The sequence below is a fragment of the Periophthalmus magnuspinnatus genome, chromosome 7 (assembly GCF_009829125.3).
Source record: "Periophthalmus magnuspinnatus isolate fPerMag1 chromosome 7, fPerMag1.2.pri, whole genome shotgun sequence".
Classification (NCBI taxonomy): Eukaryota; Metazoa; Chordata; class Actinopteri; order Gobiiformes; family Gobiidae; genus Periophthalmus; species Periophthalmus magnuspinnatus.
Window position 1 is genome coordinate 18,816,956 of NC_047132.1, and position 11,549 is coordinate 18,828,504.

Consider the following 11,549-nt stretch of genomic DNA (forward strand, 5'->3'; position numbering starts at 1 on the left):
GTGGTATGTCCGTATGAGAAAAAAAAAGAGTGTAGCACTAAATTCAGTTAATCTGAGGTGAGATAAAATAGATCTTATCTTTAAATGATAGGCGAGTAATGAGATCCTTCACCATACATATGTACATGCAAAAAAAAAATCTGATTACATGAACGCATTTGACCAGGCTTGAGATGCAAAGAGGATGTGAGGACCACACTGATATCAATCTGTATGAAAAAAATACAGAGATATCATTCTGGATTTGCCAGGCAAATACTACAGTATATCGCATATGTCATTTTTCTATTAGTACTTCCTTAGCCCAACAATGTCAGGCAAACACTATAGAACTATACAGGATTTTAGGGGACAGGACAGTTATTCAGTTCCAAGTCACAAGGAAATTAGTATAAAGGTAAGCTAATGGTTACTAATGCCAGTGCAGATTAAATACACAAATTACAGAATGCTGAGTGGCGGATGAAAGTTAAATCCTGTATTTTTATTTTGCTCAAAGTATACATTAGGAATTTTGGGTGCTCCACAAGTCACTTCTTTAGCTTGTCTTTTTTCCTCTCCAATAATTTGAATAATGATGCCACATCTGAAACCATACATAAATTACCATAACATAATTTATTTTTACTGCAGTATCTTCTAAAACCACTACATCTTTATTGATTTGTATAAATTAACTTTTGTAAACTATTCCTTTTGCAAACACCCATAATCTACGGCTACACGGTGAATCATATCAATGAGGTTTGTAGTTGCCATATGTGCAATTTCCTTTTTCCTAAAGTATCACGATGGACTGGCCCCGGCTGATATGTGCAGTGTTGGGAATAACGGAGTTAAACTATAATGGTGTTATTAACTGCGTTATTTTTTCACTAACGGAGTAATCTAACGAATTACTTTTCCCAGCGGCCCAACGCTGTTACCGTTACTGACAATAAAATGTGGCGCGTTACTTTTAATTGAGTTCACTCTGCTCTTCATCAGAGTCTCTCAGCCAAGGAGCTGCAATGCTGTTGTGTTTCTTTGGTGAAAGAGGAGGCTGGGGTGAGAGAAAAGGCTTGTTTGAGATGATACGATCGCCGTCGATCGGTGCGCGGTGCATGCCGTTTTGTGTCCAAGATGCCACCGACTTGCTCTGACGTAACCTGTGCACCAGTAACGTGAAGTTGTTGAGCAAGGCGAGCGCAGCAGCTCTCCACTGACTGTGGCCGCCTGCATGGACTACAAATGCTTAATGTATGATGAGAAATGATGTCCTGTCCACACATGCATTGACAGCTGATTGGGTCCGAGTTGTGTTTTGATCAGAAACGTGACTGTGTTCTCTCCAAAGAGTCACAGGCTCAGATCAGAGGCTTGAAAGATTCTGCTTCTAAGATACAACCACTGGTTCAATCGTTAGGATGAATAGATAGATAAATAAAGAAATAGATAAGTGTTAGTAGGGATTGTGTGAATCTTTTAATGAATGTTCAAGAGTTGGATAAAGTTCAGTTTATGTTGAAATAAGAGTGATCAATATTTGAATACTGGACAGAGAATTGCAGTGTGTGGCCAGAGAAAGCTTAAAGGTTTTGTATTATTTTACATGGGTTACATTTGAATGTCTTACTTTTGCAATATATTGCAATGAATTTTTTCAGTATTATACTGAAAACACTTTATTGTTATTGTTTATTTTAATGAAGAAAATACTTGAAGTTCAGTTGTCTGAAATTGTGTGACATGTTGATTTATTTGCACTACAAATGACATTTTTTATATATTTTTCATTTCATTTTTTTGTTTTATTTTTCATACATTCTATAATTTACTTGTAAACAAATACAATATAATTGCAACCTGTTAAAGTGAAATAAATGTTAAAGGTTCACATCTGTTGTGTTTTTATTGTTTTAACATAATAAGTAACAGCATAGTTACTTTGCCAAGTAACTAGTTACTTGTAACTATAACTAATTACATTTTTGAAGTAAGTTGCCCAACACTGGATATGTGTCTAAATTTTGCGATCCCTGATAATAAACTGGCAGCTGTCAGTAAACTGCTGCAGGTAACTAGCACCACACTGAGATTACTGTATTGTTTTGGCTCTAAAAGCATACGGTCTGAGCCTCGGACATGAAAACATATGGATGTAGAGGATCAGAGAGAAGAGAGAAAGCCGCTAATGTCTCATTTTCTATCTAAACATGCAGCTTAGTGTCTGTATGCACGGATGGGACAGACAAACACACAAGAGGGCATGGAGGAGAGAGGCTTCCCCCACAGTAGGCAGTGAACAAGCAGGAATTTCAGAAATGCCTGGAAAACACTCTGATTGTATCATCCTAATTCTGCAATTAGCTTTGAATCAAACAAGACATTGACAGTGCATTTGAGTTAATAAGCACATTGATACATTAGCGCATTGTACGAGACCTGAATTAGTAAAAGTTGTTTCAATAGTTTGTTATTTTATAGTTGGATTGATAGTCATCTTTAAATAGAAAGTCGTTAGTTACTCCAGTGTATGAAAGGATAATGTCTATATTCAGAGAGCAATCTGGATTTACTCGCCCAAAAAAGCTGGGATAAGCCATTCTCCAAGAAAAGCAAATGCATGTTTTAGGCATCACATGTCTCTACGTAAGTAAAAAGACAAGCAGAGCTCTGGTCTGAACCTTTCTCTTAATATTTACTCTTCAGTGTTGACCTTACTGTACATTTTTAGTCACCAGGACAAGTTACAGACACACCAGGACTGAGACAAAATGGCTCTTTACTTACTCACTGGAGAGGAAGAACAACGTGCTACGGTAAAACAGACTGCACAGACTTACTGCAATACTTTTTATAGCTAAATTAAACAATTATGAATGCATTTGTGTATTCCAATGTATTCCAAACACAGTATATAAAAGCAAGTTCTAATAGTTCTTACAGCATATATGAGTAGCCACATCCATTTTAAGCACTACAGACCAACTACCAATTAAAACTCACCAATGCTGAGGCATTCACTTTAGTATACCAATGTAGCAGCACATCACATCGTATATGAGTTATAACAAAAGGGGGAGGGAGGGCCGGGGTATAGTAACGTCAAACGCAACAACAATGTACTTAGCCCAATCGGCCTAAGGGATAATTGTCAATAATAATAAGGGTTTCCTAATCATGTTATAATATGCTTATGAAATCAAACAATATGATGGGCAATTTTATAATGTACAAAGTGTAACCTGTCAGAGGTAAGCCTGTCACGATAATTGCTATATCGATGTATGTCATATGTGGCATTTTCGTTGCAATAACGGAAAGATTTTGTTGCTTTTTTCTAAGACTTAAGCTGCAGAGGGTTGAAAAAGTCGCTTTTATGGCTAAATATTGCTTCATTGTGTAATTTCTCCATTGCTACTCAGGCCCTTTAATGATACTGTCTATTTAAACGTTTGTTTACTGGCATTATCCTGCTTTAAGGTTATTGTGTCAGAGGCATTAAGTAGTTTCAATGTAGTAGTTTCAATGTTATCATGCATCTCTGTAGCAATATATTGTGCTTCAAAAATTTTTATCGTGACAGGCCTAGTCAGAGGCCAAGCAAGCTGCATTTGGTTCAGAGAACTTCTCATATTTCATTCATCTCCTATGTCATCATCAACAATAACAATAACCCTGAAACTAATGCAAGCAGAATACAAGAAGCAGAAGAACTCATTGTTTGCCTTACATTATCATAGAAAATTGGCCAATACAGACATAGCATATCATCTATCTGTCTTAAATCTCTAACAGAGGCCAATATTTTGTTTTGGCTGACCAACTGCCTAAATATGCATTAAACTTTATTTGAACACTTTACTATGAAGACAACACTGCACAACTTTTCAAGTTTGATTTTGTTAATACCAGTTCCTTAATGATACCAGGGATTCTTTTTTCAATGCCTGTATTTTCTATGTAAATTAATGGCCAACATTATTAAGAAAATACTTTTCATATTTTAAAACTGTACTTGGCTATACGATTTTCAGTTATAACTCAAAAGATATGCACATTCAAATGAACCAGAGTACAGGTGATCCTCTCGTGGACTTGATGTGTTCTTCAGCTTTTCTGTTTTATTGGTAAGATGACGCACAGCTTTGGTTGGACACATGTACACCTATGTTAAAAAGTGAATGCAGAGCGCAGTCTGCACTCACAGTGATGCGTGCGCATCTGCGTTGCTGTTAAATAAATCAATGCGGTGTATTGGCTCACTGACATTTAAAGCCAATAAATCGAATGTTGGTACCGAAGAGACATTTTTCAGTGCTAGTACCTGCCGGACCTTTTCAGTTTTGGTGCCCAGCCCTGGTTGTGGTTGACTCTGTAGTAAAATCTAATTATATAATCTGACCTAAAAATATTAGCAGAGCTTATCAACTATCGATTGCTCTGCACGGCATTGGACATAAAAAAAATAAAATTTAAAAAAATCATTTGATCTCTATTTACATGTTTTTTTCCTCCATTCACATTCTTATTGAGCTAAGATGTATAATATACGCATTAACCCAGGTGTCCCTAATCATGTGAACGCTGAGTGTACATCACATAACTGCACGTATATAAGGTCCTTGTAATGAACATGAAAGCAGTGTGAGGTGTCCCCTGCTGCGTGGTCCACAGTAAACAGTCATCAGAGTTTGAGGCAGCTTATATTGAGAGGTCTGTGAAATATAATGTAACATGCACAGAAAGTTCACATATGTTCTCCTCCACAGAACAGTTCACAAATTAAACATGTTATCCATGTTTCACAGTAAAAAAGCTCGTGCAAAACCAAGACTTTAACTTCACTAAAAACCTTTCGTGGACTATTTATTATAGTTTTTAGTTACTGAGGCCAAATGGCAAAAGGCAAGTGTTTGCGCACAAACCATGGGACAACCAGCTGCAACATAACAATGAGGTTCTTATAGGCTACGTTTCTTATATGACACTTCACCCACATTCACACACCAGCCCCAATATTTAAAAAACAACAGGTTCATATTTATGAAGTAACAATATATGGAGCAATAAATTAGGCAAACCAAAATAAATGTTTCCAAACAGCATGTCAGTATAACCTTTACCATTCACAGAACACCATGGGAGTGTGTCCCAGGGCACATAATCTGCCTAGTATCTGAAAGAATATAAATCACATTCACTATTTTATTTATACATTATTCATCATAGATAGTCCCTGTAGAAGACAATGCCAGAAGATACTACTCAATAGCACACATGCCTTGACTGTACTGCGATATATTAGCATTAGTGTCAGGCTGAAGTAAAAGCCGTTGGAACTGGTTGGTGTCAGGCACAACTGGTGACCAGAGGCTCTCAGTGAAATCAATACAGAGTCTGAGCAAGCAGCGCTAAATAAGACTTTTGTGACTAAACCCGTGACATAATGTTACACTTGATCACTTTAGTGGAAAAAACATCATTATCAATTATTAGTTCATACATTCATGGTCTTTAAGGCTTAATTCTGTTGTTATGATGATTAGATGATCTGGCAATATTGCTAAAATCTCTCAGTCTTTAAAACTGAAATGTTTGTTAAATAACTGATAATACAATGCTTACTTTGATTGTTCGATGGTAGATTTCAAATAATTTATGTACCAAACAAAAAAATTAAATCTTCGGATATGGATATACAATATTTAGGATAATTCCTAAATCATCATTGAAAACCACAAAGCAAAGTAATGTGACTGACTTCACAATACTTTGGAGACGTTTAAAACCCCTCTGTAGCAGGAGCACTGACAGGTTTTTCAGTTAAGGGAATGGAAAATCGAACTTCAAGACATATTTCAGTTAACATTTCCAGATTAATCACTTTGACTACTAAACAAAATGCTCAACCCTTTCAGTACCACAAAATGTTCTAACCAGTCCCCAATGAACAGAAAACATCTACATCCCAACTTCCATACTCACTGCCCATGATCTTGAGTCCATTTCTGAACATAGCTGCTGCCTGCTGGTGTGTGGCGAGCTGCCCACAGTCCCTCTACACTGCTGCTCTGAGCTGACCAGGGCTCCACCTGAATGTCACTCCAGTGCACTCAGTGCCTGTCTCACAGTATTTGGCTTCATGTGAACTTTGCTCTTTGTTTTGGAACATACAGACTGTAGTTTGTGCGTGTTTTTTTCGGGGCTTATCTGGCTGCCCGAGAGAGCAGAGAGACCAACTGTGTTAAGTGAAAATAAGCATCCCAAAACTAATAGACCATTGTTGTGACGTAATCAGCCCAGAGGAAAGGACACTGATCAGTGCGTGTGATAGCGAAGGCCATCCACGCTTATGTAACAGCCATTTATATACAAGAGTTTATGTATCTTCAGGCAACTCTGGGCATGTAAATGTTTGCTATATCTTGATATTATTCTGGCCATTTCAGGTTGAGGTAACAGTTATGAAAAAACTAAGGATAGATCTTAGGTCTAATGATATTAAAAGTTATAGTACTCACACAAACAAACAATATCTAGATTAAGAGTAAAGCAGTATACAGGATACATTATGGTTACTTATAATTGTACAAACTTACACAAATTACATAAATTCCTGCGCTGATGTCTCTCACGTATTCGTCCCAATTTTTCGTTTTCATCTGTCCAATCCAATAAAACCCAGGTACTTCGATGCTAAAACTAAACCATCAGCTAAATAATAATGATTCATAGTTTGCACTTCTTGTTCAGAAATGCAGAATTGGTGCTCAAATATTCCCCTTTATTCCCTGGATTGCTAATTTGGAAAAGATAAATATTATCACAGTGTTTTAAATGAGAGATGTTAACTATTCCAGTAGGTGTGTGGATAATGGGAATTGCAAACAAGGAATCCAGCTGTGATCTAATCATTCCAACAACTGTGATAAGGCAATAGTTCTTAGTTCCCATTCTCCACACACCTCCTGGAATACTTAACATCAGTCATTTAAAACACTGCAAAAATACTCTACTACTCAAGAGAAAAAAAACAAAAACTAATCAGCAATTCTCAGCATAAACAGGAAAGACCTACCATTCCATGTCAGATTTAGATAGTGTTTGCATGAGCGTGAGAGGGCCGTGCTAACTGTAAACACCACACGTTGTAAATAACACCAGACACTAACAGATAAAACAATGTTGCAACAATGACTACAAACATATTTACCGTAAACAGCAACAGTCAAAAGATATAGTGAATTTGGATATGGCAGCAATAATTTACATTGAAAGAAGACATAAGCCTATTATGCAAAATCTAATTTTGTTCCTTATTTACCCACTTAAAGTTATATTTTATTAAGTAATTATTTGATCAATATTGCAATTGAGTGATGGAAGAAAGTATAAACAAAAGTATAGTCCTGGACTACAGACAAATATGGCAGCCAGGCTAAGCAGATGTCTGCCTGCATGTTGAGTGTGCCTGGTAGCTATACACCAGATTCTCCTGACATGTGTTTCATTGTAAAAGCAAAGATGGCTTTAAGAAGAGTGCATGTGTCATATTATAGCACATGATAATTATAAAGTCAACAACATACACGGAAACCACCAGCCTGTTCCTGAACAAATTGTCCAACGTCAGTGAATGTGTCTAAAACTTCCTCTAATACTCAATACATAGAAGTGCAGATGGCTATAATTTGGATTTACCTGTGCAAAGAAGTGACCCGACAGCACTCCGTTGAGTGTAAGGGGACAAGACAGAGGCAGCATGTTAGCAACGTACCAGCAGCTGCGAGAGGAGCCTGCCTTATGAAGATGCTCTATGAATTAACTGCATGAGAAAAAGGAGCTAAACCTGGACAGTCTACATGTGCAGAGAGGAGCTGAGCCAAAGTTTAGTCCTGCCATCTTCATAATTCCAGACAAAAATATACACCTTCCTGTCTGCACTTTCAGCCAAGGGGACACCATTCGTTGTGCTACCAATGAAAGATCCAGCGGACGAGGCAAGTGGGGGAGGGGCCTGTGATGGGAGATTTTGGTTGGAGGCAGTGAGAGAAGGAGGTGAGGTGATTTTGATGAATGGGCACCTGGTTCAATACAGTTTGTGCAGGCTTTAGTGGTGCTGCTACCGATAGAGAAGTAAGAACAGGTATTCTTTGGTGGAAAAAAATTCAGTTTTTATATATTATTTGTTTGGTTTTAGTTTTTATGATATTTTTTTAGAATGATAATATGGATGTTGTGGCAAACATATTCTGCCCTGGCATTACATAGTTTTGCCTCATGTTCCATGAGGCATGCATACACACATATTCACTGTAATGTAGCGCTGCTGTAGGGCACATGAACAGTCCAAACAAAGCCACAGCAGCTGCCACTGTGGATACAAAATGAATATGGCCTTTGGAAACTATTCACATCAAGTTCTCTAATCGGGTTTAGTGTTTTAGTGTGTTTAGTATTTTGATGATGATATATGACAGCTGCAGTGCAGCCAACATCAAAAGTTTACGAAATATCAATTTGAATTAATTTTGGCAAACACACTATAAAGCATCCAACCTCTTCATTTAATGATACACTGCCCGGCCAAAAAAAAGTCGCTACCTGGATTTTACTAAGCAAATAGGTACGAGCCTCCTGCAGTTGGTCAGGTCTAGGTTCAGCAACAGTCTGTGCTCAAAGAATGAGGTCAGCTGACACCTGAATATACTGAATGACCAGGTCATTCCATCAATGGATTTTTTCTTCCCTGATGGCACGGGCATATTCTAAGATGACAATACCAGGATTCATCTGGCTCAGATTGTGAAAAGAGTAGTTCAGGGAGCATAAGACATCATTTTCACACATGGATTGGCCACCATAGAGTCCAGACCTTAACCCCATTGAGAATCTTTGGGATGTGCTGGAGAAGGCTTTGTGCAGTGGTCAGACTCGACCATCATCAATGCAACATCTTGGTGAAAAATCAATGCAACACTGGATGGAAATAAATCTTGTGACACTGCAGAAGCGAAATCAAAACGATGCGACAGCGAATGTGTGCCGTAATCAAAGCTAAAGGCGGAAATATTAGAATGTGTGACCTTTTTTTTTTTTGGTGATGATTTTTTTTGGCCAGGCAGTGTATAAATGTAATATCACAGTATTTGAAAGTCTCACAATAATATTGTGAACAAGGTCCTATGCCTAAATGCATTTTTTTGTTGAAGAACTAACATGCTTAACACAGTAGAAGCCTTTTCTATATTCTAGTGCAGTCAACATAAAGTAATTAATGTCTGTTACTGTTATTAAACACTTAAGCCAGAGGAATATGACAGCACTTACTGCTCACCTGGGTGCCAAGGTGATATTAGAGGAAAAAGTTGCATTTCAACAATCAACAATCTGTAGAGCAGGTTGAGTACACCAACAATACCATAATAACAAGCAATTTGGAAACTACTGTTAATTATATTTCCATACAGAATGCTGAAATCCCTCCTGTAAGTCCAACAAGTTACCAACATGTTAAAGGACTGTCAGTCACACACACTTGAATAAGAGACAATTCAACAAGACAAAATGACTCAGCACAGACACACATTTGAAGAAACGGAATGTAAGAAAGCAAGTGAACAATATCAGATGCCACTGAAAAGAACCGTCTAATATTCAAACTTTCAGGAAAGTGTAAGTTCCAAACGTTACATTAACTTATTAATAATCAAATATAGTTGAGCAATGTGCCAAAAGAACCCAACATGAACCATTCTTCACATGTGAATATATCAACAAACTATTAACTATTTTGTGTTCACATTTCAAAATGGAAACTTTTTGCTTGACCTATATAACCAGAAAGGGAAGTTAGTGTTATTGAAGAGGCTTCTCCGTAAGACAAAAAACAACATCATTCCTACCTTGACGATAGCCACACAATAGTTTCATTTTAGCTCTCTAATAGAGCGTGTGCAGGACACAAACAGTAGTGAATGCTCAGTAGGTGTGGCTGAGGCAGGCTGGCAGGCTGCAGTCTATGGTATGGCCAGCTGTAGCTCCAGTGTGGCAGCTGCAACATGTTCTTCAGTCTGTATGGCAACTCAAACGTGACAGGTGTGTGGCACCAGGACACATACTTCATCACAAACTAGATCAAGAGGTCACTTGTGACAAACAGAGGCTGCATCAAGATGCATAGAGCTGCAAGCACTGTCTTGAGCATGTTCCACAGGTGTGAAATATTTTCACATACCTTTTAGGTAAATGTTGACATGCTGCTGGGGTTTGTCCCGATAATGTTGACTAGAAAATTCAATTCAGCCTCAATATTGATATGGTGCTTGTACAAAAGTGAATGCACTGTAAGTGACAACAACAGAGACAATAAAAAACACAGTACACATAATATGATACATAGGTTGGGTCCGTGTCTATGCAGGACTGATACTGAGAGCTTTTTAGGTTGCCTTTAGTATGACTGTGTTTAACACAGGCAATCAGACACTCCACACTTGCACACACACATCAAAACTAACTGTGGCTAACCCTTGCACTAAATCTGGACTTTACTAGACCAAACCAACTTTACATATTTACTAAACTGGGTTCACGTTATCTGAATGCATCGCCAAAACATTCTGGGATTTCTAAACTCAGTCAGTTTTATCAGGGGGGGTCAAATCCTGAATTTCAGGACACCACGTCGTTATCAGCTATGGACTGACTGATGTTCCTACTTGAAGCAGAAGAGCCCTGTGCTAATGCTGACAGGACTGCTCCTTGCTCCTGCACAGCACGGGCACCCTGCTGGCTGCTGGTACAGGGCTCACTGGATTTCATTGATCCTGTCCATCCTCCGCTCTCCAGGGAACGCACGTATAATTACGCCAAACAGCATCCAAAATACAGGCTATCATACACTACAATCTACAAACCGTCCAGATTAGCAATTACTAGTTAACAATCCAAAGACTCCTGTCAGACGTTCACTCATTATGAATTTACACGGACATGGATATTTTTGGCTAACACGACTGATGTTCGCTCACCGACAATACAGATTTTCAATATGAAGAAAAACAATCAGCAATCATACGATGTTATTTTGGTCATCTGAGAAAGTCTACAAATCACACAGTATTATAGCATATTCTAATGCAATCATATAACCGAAATGATAGAAAAGGATGAATTAAGGTTTGAATTCAGTCTCTGTATCCAGGTTGGGTGATGCGTTTGTGCGTACGACTAGCTTGTCCAACGCTGGCGCTAGCTAGCTAACTCACATATGGCCATTCTTTATTGACATAAAAATAGCATATTCCGCGAATTAGCGACTTACCGGGCCCAGATCGGAGTGTTTACTTTGGATCAAGATGTACTTCCATAATGTCACCCACCAATAGCGCTGACATTTCTTGTATTGGGACAAATAAGTGTTTACTATGCCGAAAGGTTCGGCTGCCCATAGCCATGTCAACACGCCCATGCATTGCGTCACGGGCAGCGTTGGCTTCACATGCTGGAGCTTCATTTTCTGCATGGAGATGTAATAATGTATGTGCTGTGCTCCAGCTCCA

The 11,549-nt window shown here is 38.2% G+C and overlaps 1 protein-coding gene across 2 annotated transcripts in view; it reads right to left on the reverse strand.

Annotated features, from left to right (window-relative positions):
* Nucleotides 1-11,452, reverse strand: part of mib2 (MIB E3 ubiquitin protein ligase 2) — a 35,914-nt gene extending 24,462 nt beyond the window's left edge. Inside the window, exon 1 of one of the 2 annotated variants that reach the window (XM_055222939.1) lies at nucleotides 11,312-11,452. Coding sequence is in view for 1 of the 2 variants with exons in the window: in XM_033968963.2 (XP_033824854.1) it covers nucleotides 5,971-6,001 (31 nt within the window). In the remaining variant the exon portion in view is untranslated. Of the gene's footprint in view, nucleotides 1-5,970; nucleotides 6,069-11,311 lie in introns of those variants that run through there. The other variant, XM_033968963.2, reaches the window with a different exon arrangement.
* Between the last annotated feature and the right edge of the window lie 97 nt (nucleotides 11,453-11,549).